This window comes from Canis aureus, chromosome 21, assembly GCF_053574225.1.
Source record: "Canis aureus isolate CA01 chromosome 21, VMU_Caureus_v.1.0, whole genome shotgun sequence".
NCBI classification, from domain to species: Eukaryota; Metazoa; Chordata; class Mammalia; order Carnivora; family Canidae; genus Canis; species Canis aureus.
The window spans coordinates 31,046,711-31,065,772 of NC_135631.1; the positions used below are offsets into that span (position 1 = coordinate 31,046,711).

Consider the following 19,062-nt stretch of genomic DNA (forward strand, 5'->3'; position numbering starts at 1 on the left):
TTACCTGATAAAACTTTTGCAAATCCATTCTCCAAATCTGTAAGTTGTCTTTTGATTTTGTCAACTGTTTCCTTTGCTGTGTAGAAGTTTTTAATCTCAAAGTCCTAATAGTCCCCTTTTGCCTTTGTTTCCTTATCTTTGGAGATGTGTATAGCAAAAAGCTGCTGTCTGGTGGAAGCAACCTAAAAGAGGTTGCTATCTGTATTCTCCTCTAGGATTTTGATGGGTTCTCATCTCACATTTAGATCTTTCATCCATTTTGAGTTTATTTTTGTGTGATGCAACAAAAAAAGGTCCAGTTTCATTCTTCTGCACATGGCTGTACAATTTTCCCAACACCATTTGTTGAAGACACTGTCCTTATTCCATTGGATATTCTTTCCTGCTTTGTCGAGTATTAGCTGACCATAGAGTTGAGGGGCCATTTCTGGGTTCCCTATTCTGTTCCATTGATCTATGTGTCTGTTGTTGTGCCAGCACCACACTGTCTTGCTGATCATAGCTTTGTAGTACAACTTGAAGTCAGGCATTGTATTGCCCCTGGGTCTGGTTTTCTTTTTCAACATTACTTTACTTTGACTATTCGGGATCTTTTCTGGCTCCATACAAATTTTAGGATTTCTGTTCCAGCTTTGTGAAAAATGTTAATGGTATTTTGATAGGGACTGCATTGAATCTGTGGATTGCTTTGGGTAGCATAGATATTTTAACAATATTTATTCTTCCAATCATGGGCATGGAATATTTCTCCATTTCTTTGTGTCTTCCTCAATTTCTTTCATAAGTGTCTATAATTTTCAGAGTACAGATCCTTTACCTCTTTGTTTAAGTTTATTTCTAGGTATCTTATGGTTTTGGGTGCAATTGCACCTATCTATCCCTACACTATGGACTGTTTTTGTTTAATCAAAACAGGACGTTGTACTTTGTCAAATGCTTTTTTTGCATCTATTGAGAGAATCATATGCATCTTGTCCTTTCTTTAATGTAGTGTATCACATTGATTGATTTGAGGATGTTGAACCACCCTTGCAGCCAAGGAATAAGTTCCACATGTCTGTGGTGAATAATCCTTTTAATGTACTGTTGGATCATACTAGCTAGTATCTTGCTCAGAATTTTTGCATCCATGTTCATCAGAGATATTGGTCTATAATTCTCCTTCTTAGTGAAGTTTTTGTCTGGTTTTGGGATCAAGGTATGCTTGTCTCATAGAATGAGTTTGTAAGTTTTCCTTCCATTTTTATTTTTTGGAGCTGTTTCAGAATAGGTATTAGTTCTTTAAATTCTTGGTAGAATTCCCCTGAGAAGCTATCCAGCCCTGGAATTTCATTTTTTTGGGAGATTTTAAATTACTGCTTCAATTTCTTTGCTGTTTAAAGGTCTGTTAATGTTTTATATTTCTTCCTGTTTCAGTTTTGGTAGTTTATAAGTTTCTAGGAATGAATCCACAAATGAATCCATTTGTTCCAGATTACCTAATTTGTTGGCATATAGTTGCTCATAATATGTTTTTTTTATTATTTGTATTTCTTTTGTGTTGTTTGTTATTTCTCCTCTTTCTTTTTTTTTTTTTTTCATTTCTCCTCTTTCATTCATGATTTTATTTATTTGAGTCCTTTCTCTATTCTTTTTGATAAGTCTGGCCAGAAGTTTACTGATTCTTTCAAAGAACCAGCTCCTACTTTCATTGATCCATTGTTCTTTTAATTTCTATTTCATTTATTTCTGTTCTAATCCTTATTAATTCTCTTCTTCTGCTTGGTTTAAGATTTATTTGCCATTCTTTCTCCAGCTCCTTTAGGTGTAAAGTTAGCTTCTGTATTTCAGACCTTTCTTATTTCTTGAGAAAGGCTTGCATTGCTATATACTTCCCTCTTAGAACCACTTTTGCTGCATCTCAAGCGTTTTTAACCATTGTTTTTTTTCCATTTTCATTTGTTTCCATAATTTTTTTAACTTCTTTAATTTCCTGGTTGACCCATTCATTCTTTAACCTCCAAGTGTTTGAATTCCTTCCAAATTTCGTCTTGTGATTGAGTTCAAGTTTCAAAACATTATGGTCTAAAAATATGCATTGTATGATCTCAGGCCTTTGATACTACTTTAAACGAAATTTGTGACTCATTATGTGGCATATTCTGGAGAATGTTCCATATGCATTCAGGAAAAGAATGTGTATCATAAAGAATGTTTTATGATGAATTGCTCTGAATATATCTGTGAAGTCCATCTGGTCCAGTGTGTCATTCAAAGTTTTTATTTCCTTGTTGATCTTCTGATCTTTGAGTGGGGTGTTAAAGTCTCCTACTATTATGGTATTATTATCAATGTATTCCTTTAATTTAGATCTTCTGATCTTTGTTGATCTTCTGATCTTTGAGTGGGGTGTTAAAGTCTCCTACTATTATGGTATTATTATCAATGTATTTCTTTAATTTAGCTATTAATTGGTTTATATAATTGGATGCTCCCATTTAAGGGGCATAAATATTTACAATAGTTAGATCTTCTTGTTGGATGGACACTTTAGCTATGATATAGTGTCTTTCTTCATCTTTTATTGCACTCTGGTTTAAAATCTAATTTTTCTGAAATAAGGATTGCCATTGCAGCTTTCTTTTGATGGACATTGGCATGATAAATGGTTTTCCATCTCCGCACTTTTAACCTGGAGTTGCCTTTGGGTCTAAAATGAGTCTCTTGTTGATAGCATATCAATGGGTCTTGCTTTTTTTTTTTTTTATCCAATCTACTACCCTGTATCTTTTGATTGGATTAGTTAGTCTGTTTACATTTAGAGTAACTATTGAAACTATGAATTTAATACCATTGTATTCCCTGTAAAGTCACTGTTTCTGGATATAGGCTCTTTCCTTTTCTGGTTTGTGTTGCTTTTGGACTCTCTCTTTACTTAAAGGATCCCCTTTAATATTTCTTACAAGGCTGATATAGTGATCACAAATTGTTTTAGTTTCTGTTTGTCCTGGAAGCTCTTTAATCTCTCTTTCATTTCTGAATGACAGCCTTGCTGGATAAAGTATTCTTAGATGCATATTTTTCTCATTTAGCGCTTGAATATATCATGCCAGTCTTTTCTCATCTGCCAGGTCTCTGTGGATGGCTCTGCTGCCAGCCTTATATTTTTACCCTTGTAGATTAAAGACCTATTGCCTGAGCTGCTTTCAGGATTTTCTCTTTATCTCTGAAATTTGCAACCTTCACTATTACCTGTCAAGGTGTTGACCTAATTTTTTGAAGGGGGTTCTCTGTGCCTCCTTGACTGGAATGCCTATTTCCTTCCCCAGATTGGGGAATTTATCAGCTATAATTTACTCAAATATACCTACTGCTCCCCTCTCTTTCTTTCTTCTTCTTTTAGAAGAAAACTGGATCCCGCAATTGTAAAGAAAGAAAAACTTACACATTTACAAAAATTAAATTATATACAATGAAAAGATAGAATATAACTGTAAAAATGAAAATTCAACAAAACTTTTAAAAAAGAGTTGATAAAATGAGAAATTAGTTAAAAAGGAAAATATATTAAAACTGAAAGACTAAAGAATCATGAGGTAAAAAACACATGAATTCTATATACCATTTTCCCCTCGTGCTGCAGTTTTGCAGTTCTGTGTGATCTGTAACCTTGGTGTTAGCCAGATGTTCCTGCGGTCTTTTGGGGGAGGGGCCTGATGTGTTATTCTCGGGTGGCTTTGCCTGGTGGGAATTACACCGCCCTAGTCAGGGGCCAGGTTCAGTGTAAATGGCTCAGGATTTCTCTTTGCGGCTTTTGTTCCCTGGAGGCTTCCCATACCACTTTAGGGGATTAAAATGAAAATGGCAGTCTCCCAATCTCCAGCTCTGGAGCTGAAAGATTGCACCCCCAATATTCAGTGAGCCCTCACAGAAAAGCAATCACTCTTGTGTCCCTGGTTTCCATCCACACTCCATGTTCACACAGCCTGTGACCAAGCACTTTTATCTCAGGCTTGCGACCTGTTTTGAGTCTCCAAACTTTAAAGACTCTGGTGGTGTGCACCTGTGCCACTCCTCTTGGGGGATGATTAGGGGTCTTGCCATGGTTCTGCCCCTTGCTAGACCCCTGCTGAGAGTGGTCATCAGACCCTGCCACAGTTTGTGGTTTATGGCAACACAGAGCTGAAAGCCCATTCCTGGGCTCTATGTTTGCAGCTAGCTTCCCTGCTCTAATCCTTGGGAGCTCGGCCACACTCAGACACCCGTGTTCTTTTTATGATCCCAGGGATCCTGAGACCACATTGTCCCTCTTAAGGTTCCACCTGCTCACCACCTGAGTGCCTTTCAGGCAGGAATGTCCCTCACTGGAGCAGACTTGTAAAGGTTTTGATTTTACACTCTGCTGCTATATCGCTTTCTGGTACCCCGCTTTTGGAGGTACCCTCCCCTGCCTCCACCCATTTATCTTCCAATATATAGCCTGGAATTCACATCTCCACACCTCCTACTTTGCAAAAAGTGGTCTCTTTTCTCTCTGAAAAATTGCAACAATTCTTTCCTTAAATTTCTGGTTGAGTTCATAGGTGTTCAGAATGATTTGATAGCTATATAGCTGAATTCCAGATAAAACTAGGGTCCCCTACTCCTCCACCGTCTTCCTCCAAAATCTGTTACATTTCTATACACCAATAATGAGGCAGCAGATAAAGAAACCAAGAAATCGATCCCATTTGCAACTGCACCAAAAACTGTAAGATACCTATGAATATATCTAACTAAAGAAGTAAAAGATCTCTGCACTTATGAAAGAAATTGAAGAGGACACAAATATATGGAAAAATATTTCATGGTCATGTATTCAAAAAACAGACACTGTTAAAATGTCTACATTTTAGCATACATAAGAAATATACACATTGAATGCAATCCCTACCAAAATACCACCAACCTTTTTCACAGAACTAGAACAAATAAGCCTGTAATTTGTAATTTGTACAGAACCAGAAAAGACCTCAAATAGACAAATGATTGTGAAAAAGAAAAACAAAACTGGAGCTATCACAATCTGGATTTCAAGCTATTTTATACAGCTAGCCATCAAGACAGTATGATACTAGGGTGTCTGGGTGGCTTAGTCAGTTAAGTGTGATGCTTTCAGCTCAGGTCATGATGCCAGGGTCCTGGGTTTGAGCCATACAATAGGCTCCCTTCTCAGTGGGGAGTCTGCTTCTGTAGGCTCTCTCCCTCTGCAACTTCCCTTGCTTGTGCTCTCTTACTTTCTCTCTGTGTTAAATAAATAAATAAATAAATAAATAAATAAATAAATAAGATCTTTTCTTTTAATAAAATCTTTTTTAAAAGAAGACAGTATGGTACAAAAACAGACACATAGATCAATGGAACAGAATAGAGAACCCAGAAATGGACCCTCAACTCTATGATCAACTAATCTTCAAACAAGTGGAAAGACTATCCAAAGGGAAAAAAGTCTCTTCAACAATGGTGTTGGAAAAACTGGGCAGCAACATGCAAAAGAATGAAACTGGACCACTTTTCTATGCCATAAAACAAAAATAAACTCAAAATGGATGAAAGATCTAAATGTGAGACAGAATACCATCAAAATCCTAGCGAACACAGCCAGAAATCTTTTTGGCCTCAGCCTTGCAACTTCTTATTAGCCATATCACCTGAGGCAGGGGAATCTAAAGCAAAAATGAGTTATTGGGACTTCATCAAGATAAAAAGCTGTTGCACCACAAAGGAAACAATCAACAAAACTAAAAGGCAACCAACAGGGAGAAGATATTTGCAAATGACATATCTGTAAAGGGTTAGTACCCAAAACCTATAAAGGACTTCTCAAACTCAACAACCAAAAAAACATATAATCCAGTTAAAAAATGGGCAAAAGACAGAAATAGACACTTTTCCAAAGATCATATAAATGGCTAAGGGGCACTTGAAAAGATATTCAATGTCACTCATCATCAGGGAAATACCAAACCAAAACCATGATGATATACCACCTCACACCTGAGAGAATTGCTAAAATTAACAACCTAAGAAACAACAGGTATTAGAAAGGATGTGGAGAAAGGGGAACCTTCTTGCACTGTTGGTGGGAATGCAAACTGTATGGAGGTTCCTCAAAAAGTTAAAAACAGAACTACCCTAAGATCCAGTAATTGCACTACTAGGTATTTACCCAAATGATACAAAAATACTGATTCAAAGGGGTACATGCATCCTGATACTTATAGCAGCAATGTCCACAATGGCCAAACTATGGAGAGAGAGCCCAAATACGTATTGTATGATGAATGGATAAATAAGATGTGATATGTATACAATGGAATATTACTCAGGCATCAAAAAATGGAATCTTACCATTTGCAATGACGTGGAAGGAAATAGAGAGTATTATGCTAAGCAAAATGAATCAGTCAGAGAAAGACAAATATCATATGATTTCACTCATCTGTTGGAATTTAAGAAAAACTGATGAAAAGAAGGGAAAGGAAGGAAAAATAAAATAAGATGAAATCAGAGATGGAAACAAACCATAAGCGTTTCTATAGTTCCTATAGTTCCTTAACTATAAGAAACAAACTGAGAGTTGTTGGAGGGGAAATAGATGGGGGATGGGGCAATTAACTGGGTGATGGATGTTAGAGAGGGCACTTGATTAGTGTGCATTGGATGCTACATGCAACTGATGAATCACTAAACTCCACCTCTGAAACTAATAATACACTCTATGTTATTTAATTTAATTTTTTAATTTTTTAAAGATTTTATTTATTTATTCATGAGAGACACAGAAAGAGAGAGAGGGGCAGAGACACAGGCAGAGAGAGAAGCAGGCTCCATACAGGGAGCCCGATGCAGGACTCGATCCTGGGACTCCAGGATCACACCCTGAGCTGAAGGCAGACACTTAACCGCTGAGCCACCCAGGCATCCCTGTTATTTAATTTTAAATTTTACAAAAGAAAAAAGATAATTTTCAAATCCACAACCTAACCACTTATTTTAAGACACTAAAAAAGGAAAAAATTCTAAACCTAAAGCAGGCAGAAGGAAGGCAATATACTGGGTAAAGTGCAAATTAATGAAATAAGGACAATCATCTTATGGTTTCACTCATATGGGGAATATAAAAAATAGGGCAGATCATAGGGGAAGGAGAGAAAATGAGTGGAAAAAATCAGAGAGGGTGGCAAAACATGAAGAGACTCGTAATTCTGGGAAATGAACAAGGGGTAGTGGAAGAGGAGGTGGGAGGGAGGATGGGGTGATTGGTGACAGGCACTGAGTTAGGCACTTGACGGGATGAACACTCAGTCTTATATGTTGAAAATATAACTCCAATAAAAATATACAAAAAAAGAAAAAATAAGGAACAGTAAAATACAGAAAAATGAAAGATATTAAAAATGGATTCTTTGAAAAAATTGACAACCGTTAGTCAGATCAACCAAGATAGAAAAGAAGAGACTCAAGTTACTAGAATCAGATATGAAAGAGACACATTACTGCTAACTTTGCAGAAACAAAAATAAAAATAAATAAATACTATTAACAACTGCACACCAACAAATGAGACAACTAAATACAATGGATATTTAGACATTCCTTCATTGAGAATATACAAATGTCAAAAGCACATATAAAGATGTTCAACATCAGTAATCATTAGGAAAATTCAAATCAAACCACTGTGAGATAACACCTCACATCTATTAAGATTAGCTATTATTTAAAAAAAAAACAGAAAAGAGCAAGCATTGGTTAGGATGTAGAGAAACTAGAATACTTGCACACTGCAGTTAATAATGAAAATTAGTGCAGACACTATGGAAACAGTATGACAGCTCTCCAAAAAATTAAACATAAAATTACCATAAAATCTAACAATTCCACTTCTTGAAATATACTCAGAGTAATCAAATATAGGACTCCAAGAAATAGTTGTGCAAACATTAAAGGACAAATATTGCATAATTCTCTTCTCAGGAATTATCCTGACCAGTCAAATTTATAGACAGACAGTACAATGGTAGTTTCCAGGGGCTATGGGGAGGGATAATGTGGAGTTACATACAGGCTTTCAGTTTTGCACTGTGAAAAGGGTTCTGTGGATAGATGTGATGGCGGGAGCACAAAACTGTGAATGATTAATACCACTCCACTGTACACTGCAAAATATGTAAGATGGTAAATTTCATGTTATGTGTATTTTACCATAATTTTTTAAACTCTTAGAAGAAAACATAAAAATTTATTACCTTGGATTTAGCAAGGTAGTCTTAGATATGACACCAAAACTGTAAACAACAACAACAACAACAACAGATAAATTGGACTTCATCAAAATTAAACCTTTTGTGTTTCAAATGATGGTAAAAAGAAAGTGAGGAAATGACCAACAGCTTGGGAGAAAATACTTCCAAGTTGTATTGAGGAACATATAAGAAACTTGTGTCTAGAATATATAAATAATCTACAGACCAAAGATAAAAAGACAAAAGTTCACTTAAAAATGAATCTTTTTTTCCATTTTCCAGAACCTTTAAAAGAAATACAAGCAAATATTTCTCTGAGAAGATATACTAATAGCCAATAAGTACACGAAAAGATCAAGTATCATTAATTCTATTCATATGATGTGTTCAGAACAGAGAAATCATCTACAATAGGGAAGATGATTAGTGGTTGCCTATATTGGTGAGAGGAGGTCTGAGAGGTAGTAGAGGAGAATAACTAAAGGAAAGAAAAAAGAAGGAAGGAAGAAAGAAGAAAAGAAAGAAAGAAAGAAAGAAAGAAAGAAAGAAAGAAAGAAAGAAAGAAAGAAGAAAAAGGAGGGAGGGAGAGATGAAAGAGAGAAGTGAGGAGAGGAAAGAAAAGAGATTTTGCAATAGGTTTTAAAGTATCTTTGTCAGATACAAGTGACAATTTATTACTAATATTGTTACTTATAAATTATATTTTTATTTTTGCACAAAATAGAATTGATATGCAATAGTTAAAAGCTTACATTCATAAAAAAAAAAAAAAAACAACTTACATTCATTGAAGAGTTCGCCTGAGCAGTAGGTTCATCGTCTGTTGGAAACTGATATATCTGGATGCCATTACTAACCAATTCAGTCATTATTTTACACTTGAACTTCTGTAAATCATATTTAGAAATTGTATCTGCTTTGGCAATCAACGGTACAATGTTCACCTGTAAATAAGGTAGCAAACAAAATCCTACCATTGAGGATTTGTTGTTAATCTTGGAATTTTTACATCAAAACCTTACAAGCTCTGACAATAAATTTTTACAACTAGATAATCACTGGCTACTACTGTACCTTCCTCACAAAATGGCTTTCCAAGTACTGATTTTCATCAATACTTTTGAAGATTAACCTTTTGTTAGAATTCAGGTATAGAGGTTTCAAATTTCTTTTCTCAAGCTTTCTTACACTTTCAACACATTTGAGTTTGTAAAATGTAAGTAGTAGAATAAGATAGTCCAATTAATTCATTATCAATTTGATGTCTTATTAAACTGAGTGCTTTCATCAAAACTGTACCCTAAATTAATTTTGTCCTTCTACCTGCCATTCATTTGCATCCCTTTCTCCATAAATCCATGCCTTTGTAGATAGATTTGCTTGTGTTTTCCAAAGGCCATCTAAAAATAATAGACCCTTCTTTTGTTACCATACTCTGAAGGCTGACGACATGTATACATGTGTATAACACTTTGCTCACAAATATATCTGTAATTTGTAAAAAGGTATTATTTCTATATTGTATATTTGAGGTTGAAATTTTATTCATAAACTTTTTTCCTAGTTCTACAATATGATCACTCCTCTCTCCCTACATTTACATTTTAATAATTAAACTTTGTAGAAATAAAAAAATTTGCAAAATTCTAAGATACATTTTATTATTATTATGATAAGTTATCTTATTAAATCATAGCTACATAATATCAAGTTTTGTGATATGGTAAGAATGCATAAAAATAAGCTCCAGGTGTATTGTTTTTGTTTTAGATTCTTCAAAGCACATTTTAAAAAATCCTTGTACAAATCTAGGGCTTCAATAATAACACGGATGTTCAAATTTTTACCTAATTTTAGAATCTTAAATAATTCCTTCCACAATAAAAAGCATACAACTTCTAAGGTAGATTCAAATATCTTGGATTGTATTGCTAAGAAAGCTATCTTCTAATGATAGTAAAACCTTAACATATAATAAATGGAAAATTTCCATGTTAATAATTTAGATATTTAGACTTGAGGAATGAAAGTCACTTATTGCAGAAGGGAACTGAGCAGCCTAGAAGAGAAGACAATAGACACACAAAATCACCATTGCCCACCCCATTGTTCCTGTATGTTCTTGTAAAAAAAAATTAACAATTTTCTATATCTGGAAATTGCTTCATGATAACAGCTACCCATAATATTAAAAATAAAACTGAGTGTCCCTGGCAATTGAATATACTAATAATAAATAAATTGAGGCAGCTCTTGATTTTAACTAGAAGTCTAACTTCTTTTTAAAAACTTGGTGACATGTAACATTAAAATACAAAATTTCTTTCCAGTTTGAACCATATAGAGCAAAAGCCAAGACTTCTTTGATAAAAAGAAACCAGATTTTGTACTTTTTCTCTCTTTACCCTAATAAAGGATAAAAAAGAACTCATGGCATAAAAATTTCTTTCATATATATATATTTAACCTCTACTGGAAAAAATATATTCTTACATATTGCATTCTGAATCCTCTGTGATAGACCACTAACCAAGATCATGAAAACTTCATGTTTCACATAATCAGTGGTAACGGATAAATGTTAATGGGATTGCTTTATAGTGATGTAGAATGAATTCAATTTGAAAATTACAGATAAATTACCACAATCTCTGTTATCTTAAATCACAAAAAAACTGTAAATTTTTATCTTATTATTTTTTAACCTGTATCTTATTTTCCTAATACCTAATTAAATTTTTCTGGAAAGCAAACTAAGGTTGAAGTTTATCAAATGCTATGGGCTGAATGTATTATCATCCCACCCCGGTGCCTATGTTGAGGCCCAAACCCCCAGTAAGAAACAGACATACAGACATCAGATATGTGCAGAGGAAACACCATGTGAGGACACAGTGAGAAGGCAACTATCATTTAAAAAAAAAATAGGTTTTCAAAGAAAAAAATACCTTGGTGGCATTTTCATATTGGACTTCTACTTTCCATAACTGAGAAAATTAATTTCTGTTTAGACTACTAAGTCTGTGGTATGTTGCAATGCTATACTTTGGAAATTAAGAGAAGTGCTTTAAAGATTAATAGAAAAATTATATTTTAACATTAACATATAAATTCTTGTATTCAAATACCTTCAAGTAATACATTATCACAAAATAATTATCAAATCTTAATAGGCTGATGGATTTATCTAACATACCTTACTGTCAATGTTTTTCATTGTTAATAGATCAAGAGACTTCAGAGAATGTCCTGTAGGTGAAATGAAGTAAAGGCACACATGTATACGGGAATCATGGTAGTCAGTGAAGGAACGTTTAATTTTCAATTCTTCTTGAAGATAAGCCTCAAATTGAGCATCTACATAGTCAACTATAGGTTGGTAGCTGAAAAAAAAAGATTATTTCAACAGATTAGCATGACAGATTAATAACACCTATACTCTGCCTTTTAACCATTTAATTAATATAATTAATACGGGGGAGCTTGGGATGATGGCAGAGTAGAAGGACACGGTTCACTGTATCCCATGTTTACAAATAGATATCACCCACATCCAAGTTAATAAATCAGAGAGTGATCCAAACGCTAGCAAAACAAATTCCATGACTTAATACACAAAAGAAGCTGCATCTGAATGTTTAGGAAGGTCAGAAAGGGGGAGGAAGACTGTTCATAAGAGGGAGGGACCTGCATGTGCAGAGAGGGGAGAGAAACAGATCCTTGTGCCAGGGAGTTCACACAGGGAAGACAAACCCACGTAGCTTTTGATTTTTAAAGCCAGAGGGGCTGAATTCTATGAGTTTGTATAACCAATGGGGCTTAGAACCTACCTGGAGCTTTAAATGCCCACTGACTTGACCCTGGGCAAGCCTAGAGGACTAGTGATAGCTGTATCATTCCCCTTAAAGATTCAGCAACTTGTGCATGGAGGTAACATAAAAAATGGTAGTTTAGGGATCCCTGGGTGGCTCAGTGGTTTAGCACCTGCCTTTGGCCCAGGGCTCGATCCTGGAGCCTGGGACGAGTCCCACATCAGGCTCCCAGCATGGAGCCTGCTTCTCCCTCCTCCTGTGTCTCTGCCTCCCTCTCTCTCTCTCTCTCCCTCTCTCTCTCTCTCCACGTCTATCATAAATAAATAAATGAATAAATAAATAAATAAATCTTTAAAAATATGGTAGTTTACATAGTGCTGAGGGCAAACAGGAGACATATCCATTTATACTGATTTCAGAGCATGTTAGGAGATGTCACTGAAAATGAAGGACCCAACAGGTGTCATTTTGCTCTCCCATTCCCCAGCATAAACACAGGGCCATCTGCAGGACCTTGGGTTGCACAGACAGTAGCTAACCAAATTGCTAGCAATGTGCCATGTCCACAAGTTTTCCTGAGGACCCCCACATTCCAAGCCTGCCAGCCTCAGCCCTGAGCTCAGGGAAAATTTTGTTAAGCTGCATATAATCCCTGCCCAGCTGCTGGGTGCACAGCCACCATTGCACACCTGAACCAGCATGCACACCTATCATCACACACCATGCCCAGCAACCCACATCCTCTCGCACTGAAGCCAAGACTCCCATTGCCTCAGCACTTCAAGGGATCCAGCATAAGACTAGTTGCACAAAGAAAATTTGGCTAAAACTACTACCCTACCCCCAAGTTCTCCAGCAGGCACAACCCCTAAGAGTTGCCTTACCTGGGTTCTACTAAGTACAGAGAACAAGCAGTGTCCACAACAGGCAAAGAGTCAGTGCAGGTGACTGAACTGAAAGGAAAAATGACTATGACACAAAAGCAGGATGTAAGCAACACACATAGGATACTCTACTCAAGTGCCAGGTTCCAGTGCACAGGGAACTACACAGAACCTCCTCTTCATAAAGTCACTACTTTTAAGAGAAAAAGACATAGCTGACATTCTTAACACACATAAACAGACACAAAGAAGCAGACAAAATGAGGAGACAGAGAAATTTATGCAAATTGGAAGAATAGGACAACCCAATCAAAGCGAAGCAGATAAAAGTAATATGCCTCATAGAAAATTTAAAGCAATGAGCATGAGGACTCACTGGAATTGAGAAAAGTCCAAGACATAAGTAAGAACCTTAACAAAGAGATAAGGAACAAACAGCAGAAAGGAAGAGCACAATAAACTAAATTAATGATTGACAGAATGAACAGCAGAAAGAAAAAGGCAGAGGAATGAATTAGTGACCTAGAAGATAGAGTAATGGAAGAAAGTCACCAAGCTGAACAAAAAAAAAAAAAAAAAAAGAATTATGCAAAAGGAGAATAGACCTATGGAACTCAGTGACTACACCAAACATAATATCATCCATGGTACAGGACTCTCAGAAGAAGAAGAGAGAAAAGGAAGCAGAAAATTTATTTCAAGAAATAATAGCTGAGGGACACCCAGGTGGCTCAGTGGATGAGTGTCTGTCTTTGGCTCAGGTAATAATGCTGCGATCGAGTCCTGCATCAGGCTCCCTACAGGGGAGGCTGCTTCCCCCTCTGCCTATGTTTCTGCCTCTCTCTGTGTGTCCCTCATGAATAAATAAATAAAATCTTTAAAAAAGAGAGAAAGAAATAATATCTGAAAAATTCCCTAATCTGGAGGGAAAGCACAGATACCTAGATCCAGGAGGCACAGAGAACTGGATCAAAATCAACAAAAGCAGACCATCATGGACTACTGTGACACCATCATTTTTATCCCACCATGCTGAAAGCCTTTTTTATCCCATCCCATGCTGAAAGCCTTCAGGGAACAAAACACCAACACATAGTACAATACAGCCACTTACACAGAGTCATCTATCCTGGATGAAAAAGGATAATATATCATAATAAGAGCATCTATCTAACAAGAAGATCTAACACATAAATATTTGTGATCCTAGCTAAGGAAAACAAACCTAAAGAAATTCATTGATAATAATACAATAATAGTAGGGTACTTTAACGCTCCCTCACAGCAATGGACAGATCATTTAAGTAGAAGATTGACCAGGAAACAAAGACTTCAAATGACACTCTGAACCAGATGGACTTCACAGATACATTCAGACATTTAATCCTAAACCAACAGATGCACATCCTTCTCAAGTGCATATGGAACACTCTTCAGAAGAGATAACATATCAGGTCACAATCAGGACTCAGCCAGTACAAAATGTTTGAGATAATATGATACATATTTTCAGAACACAGTGCTTTAAAACTTGAAGCAACTACAGGAAAAACATAGAAGGACCATAAATACATGGAAGAGAATCCTACTAAGAATGGATGGGTCAACAAGAAACTAAGGAAGAATTTTTAAAATACATGGAAACAAATGGAAATGAAAATACAACATTTCAGAACATTTATGATGCAGCAAAGTGATCCTAAGATGGAAGCATATAGCAAAACTGGCCTTTCTCAAAAAACAAGAAAAGTCTCAAATATATAACATAACATTACAGAGCAAATAAGGCCTAACTCCAGCAGGAGAAGAGAAATAACAAAGATTAGGGCAGAAATCAATGATCAGATATCAAATCTATCAGAATTTTTTTGATCAGAAATAAAAAAATCAACGATTTAAAAAAAAATCAAAAAAATTTTTAAAAAGCCAGTAAAACAGGTCAAGGAAAGTAGGGTTGGTTCCTTGAAATAATTGAGATAAATAAACCCCTACCCAGACTTTTCAAATAGAAAAGACCCAAAAATCAAAATCATAAATGATAGAGGAGAAATCACTACCAATAATCAAGAATAAAACAATTCTGAGACAATATTATGAGCAACTCTATGCCAACAAATTTAGCAATCTGAAAGAAATGGATGCACTCCTAGAAACTTATAGACTACCAAAACGGAAACAGGAAGAAATAAAAACACCTGAACAGACCCGTAACCAGCAAAGAAAATGAAGCAGTCATCAAAAATCTCCCAACATATGAGTGAAACCATATAATGATTGTCCTCTGATTGACTCATACGGGGAATATTAGAAATAGTGAAAGGAATATAGGAGAAAGGAAGGAAAATGAGTGGGAAAAATTTGGGATCCCTGGGTGGCGCAGCGGTTTGGCGCCTGCCTTTGGCCCAGGGCGCGATCCTGGAGACCCGGGATCGAATCCCACGTCGGGCTCCCGGTGCATGGAGCCTGCTTCTCCCTCTGCCTGTGTCTCTGCCTCTCTCTCTCTGTGACTATCATAAATAAATAAATTAAAAAAAAAAAAAAAGAAAAATTAGAGAGGGAGACAAAACATGAGAGACTCCTAACTCTAAGAAATGAACAAGGGGTAATGGAAGGGGAGGCAGGTGGGGAGAAGGGGTGACTGGGTGATGCGCACTGAGGGCACTTGATGGGATGAGCACTGGGTGTTATACTATATGATGGCAAATCGAACTCCAATAAAAAATACACAAATAAAATAAAATAAATATTTTTTAAAATCTCCCAATAAACAAGAGTCCAGGGTCAGATGGCATCTCAGCAGAATTCTAACAAACATTTAAAGAAAAATTAGGACTCCTTCTTCTGAAGCTGCTTCAAAAAGTAGAAAAGGAGGGAAAACTTCCAAACTCAATCTATGAGGCCAGCATTACTTCGATCCCAAAATCTCACAAAGACTCCACCAAAAAGATTTACAGACCAATATTCCTGATGAATATAGATATAAATAATCTAACTAAGACACTAGCTAATACAATCCAATAATACATCAAAGGGATTATTCACGATGACCGAGTAGGATTAATTCCTGGGCTGTAAGGGTGGTTAAACATCCACATATCAATCAATGTGATGAACCACATTAATAAAAGAAAGGACAAGAACGATATGATCCTCTAAGTAGATCCAGAAAAAGCATTTGACAAAATACAACATTCCTTCCTTTCTTGATAAAACCTCTGCAGTGTAGAGATGGAACATTCCTCAATATCATAAAATCCATATACAAAAAACCCACAGAAAATATCATCCTCAATGGGGAAGAACTGAGAGCCATTCCCTAAGGCCAGGAACATGACACGGATGCCCAATCTCATCACTGTTATTCAACATAGTACTAGAAGTCCTAGCCTCAGCAATCAGACAACAAAAAGAAATAAAAGACATTCAGAAGAACAAAACTTCATAGATAACATGATACTCTATGTTGAAAACCCAAAAGATTCTACCCCAAAATTGCTAGAACTCATACAAGAACTCAGCAAAGTTACAGTATATAAAATCAATGCAAAAAAATTAGTTGCATTTCTTTTGTTTTTTTAAATGTTTTATTTATTCATGAGAGACAGAGAGAAGCAGAGACACAGGCAGAGGGAGAAGCAGGCTTCATGTGGGGAGCCCAACATGGGACTCGATCCTGGGACCCTGGGATCACGCCCCGAGCCAAAGGCAGGCACCCAACCGCTGAGCCACCCAGGTGTCCCAATTAATTGCGTTTCTATACAGTAACAGTGAGGTAGCAGAAAGAGAAATCAAGGAATCAATTCCATTTACAATTGCACCCAAAAGCATAAGATAACTAGGAATAAACCTAACCAAAGAGGTAAAGGATCTATACCTTAAAAACTACAGAACACTCATGAAAGAAATGGAGGAAAGCACAAAGAGATGGAAAAACATTCCCTGTTCATGGATTGGAAGAGGCCATACCCAGAACAATCTACATATTCAGTGCAATCCCTAACAAAATACTATCAGCGTTTTTCATAGAGCCGGAACAAACAATCCTAACATTTGAACAGAACCAGATAAGACCCCAAATAGTCAAAGGAATGTTGAAAAAGAAATGCAAAACTGGGGGACATCATAATTCCAGACTTCAAGCTGTATTACAAAGCCATGATCATCAAGAGTGTGATACTGGCACAAAAACAGACACACAAATAAATGGAACAGAATAAAAAACCCAGAAATGGACCATCAATGTTATGATCAACTAATCTTTGACAAAGCAGGAAAGAATATCCAATATAAAAAGACATTCCCGGGATCCCTGGGTGGCGCAGCGGTTTAGCGCCTGCCTTTGGCCCAGGGCGCGATCCTGGAGACCCAGGATCAAATCCCACGTCAGGCTCCCGGTGCATGGAGCCTGCTTCTCTCTCTGTCCGTGTCTCTGCCTCTCTCTCTCTCTCACTGTGTGCTTATCATAAATAAATAAAAATTTTAAAAAAAATTAAAAAGACATTCCCTTCAGCAAATGGTGTTGGAAAACCTGGACAGCCACATGCAGAAAAATTAAACTGGACCATCTTTAGGGACACGTGGTGGCCCAATGGTGGAGCATCTGCCTTTGGCTCAGGTCATGACCCCAGGGTCCTGGTATTGAATCCTTCATCAGACTTCCCACAGGGAAGTCTCTTCTCCTTCTGTCTATGTCTCTGCCTTTCTCGTCTCTTATGAATAAATAAATAAAATCTTTTAAAAATAATAAAATAAACAAGGTGACTTTCTATGTCATACACAAAAATAAATTTAAAATGGATGAAAGGGGCCTCTGGGTGGCTCAGTGGTTGAGTGTCTGCCTTCAGCTCAGGGCATGATCCTGGAGTCCCGGGATCGAATCCCACATCGGGCTCCCTGGGGAGTCTGCTTCTCCCTCTGCCTATGTCTCTGCCTCTGCTTCTCTTTCTGGGTCTCTCACAAATAAATAAAAGCTTCAAAAATTAAATTAATTAAATTAAATTAAATTAATAAATAAAATAAAATAAAATAAAATAAAATAAAATAAAATGGATGAAAGACCTAACTGTGAATCCAGACAGGAATCCATCAAAATCCTAGAGGAGAACACAGGCAGCAACATCTTTGAACTTGGCTGCAGCAATTTCTCTCTAAGGCATATCTCCAAAGGTAAGAAAAACAAAAGTAAAAATGAATTATTGGGACTTCATCAGGATAAGAAGCTGTTGAACAATAAATGAAACAATAAACCAAATTAAAGGCAGCCTATGAAATAGGAGAAGGTATTCATAAATGACATCATATAAAGAATTAGAATTTAAAATCTCCAAAGAACTTATTCAATGCAACACCCCAAAAATAATCCAGTCAAGAAATGGACAAGACATGAACAGACATTTCTCTGAAGAAGACATACAAATGGCCAACAGACACATGAAAAAATGTTCAACATTACTTATCATTAGGGTAATACAAATCAAAACTGTAATGAGATACCACCTCATACCAGTCAGAATGGATAAAATTAACAAGTCAAGAAATAACAAATGTTGACAAGGATGTGGAGAAAGGGGAACCCTCTTACACTGTTGGTGGGAATGCAAACTGCTACAGCCAGTCTGGAAAATGGCATGGAGGTTCCTCAAGAAGTTAAAAATAGAGCTACCCTAGGACTTAATCTTCTTGAAAGTAAAGAGTATATAAATAAGATTATCTTGCATTATCTAGGTTCTCATATGCAACAACAAATGTCTTTAAAAGAGATATAAAGGTAGCAGAGAAAGCTGTGTGAAGATAGAGGCAGAAGGGAGTGATATAGACACGGAAATATCAACAAAGATACTAAATTCCTTGAAATAAGAAAATCTTTTATTATCAAAATAAGAAATCACTAACCTGGCTTCTTTGTTTATTTGATCACCATATCCCACAGTTCTCACAACAGTTAATTTCAATTGAACATTATTTTCTTGAAGTTCATATGTCTGAATTTTAAGTCCAACATTTGAGTAAAAATGCGAGGATTTTTTGTCTTTCAAATTAGTATTGAATAATGTGTCAATGAGTGTTGATTTTCCAATCCCAGTTTCTCCTGTAATAAAC

The 19,062-nt window shown here is 36.2% G+C and overlaps 1 protein-coding gene across 6 annotated transcripts in view; it reads right to left on the reverse strand.

Moving 5' to 3' along the window:
- The window catches only part of SEPTIN14 (septin 14), an 87,964-nt gene that overhangs the window by 27,962 nt on the left and 40,940 nt on the right, over positions 1 to 19,062 (reverse strand). For 5 of the 6 annotated variants that reach the window (XM_077863804.1, XM_077863803.1, XM_077863802.1 and 2 more), the window contains 3 exons: positions 18,856 to 19,051; positions 11,464 to 11,650; positions 9,050 to 9,211 (listed from right to left, as the gene is read on the reverse strand). In XM_077863804.1, coding sequence (XP_077719930.1) covers positions 9,050 to 9,211; positions 11,464 to 11,650; positions 18,856 to 19,051 — 545 coding nt within the window. Of the gene's footprint in view, positions 1 to 9,049; positions 9,212 to 11,463; positions 11,651 to 12,097; positions 12,172 to 18,855; positions 19,052 to 19,062 lie in introns of those variants that run through there. The other variant, XM_077863806.1, reaches the window with a different exon arrangement.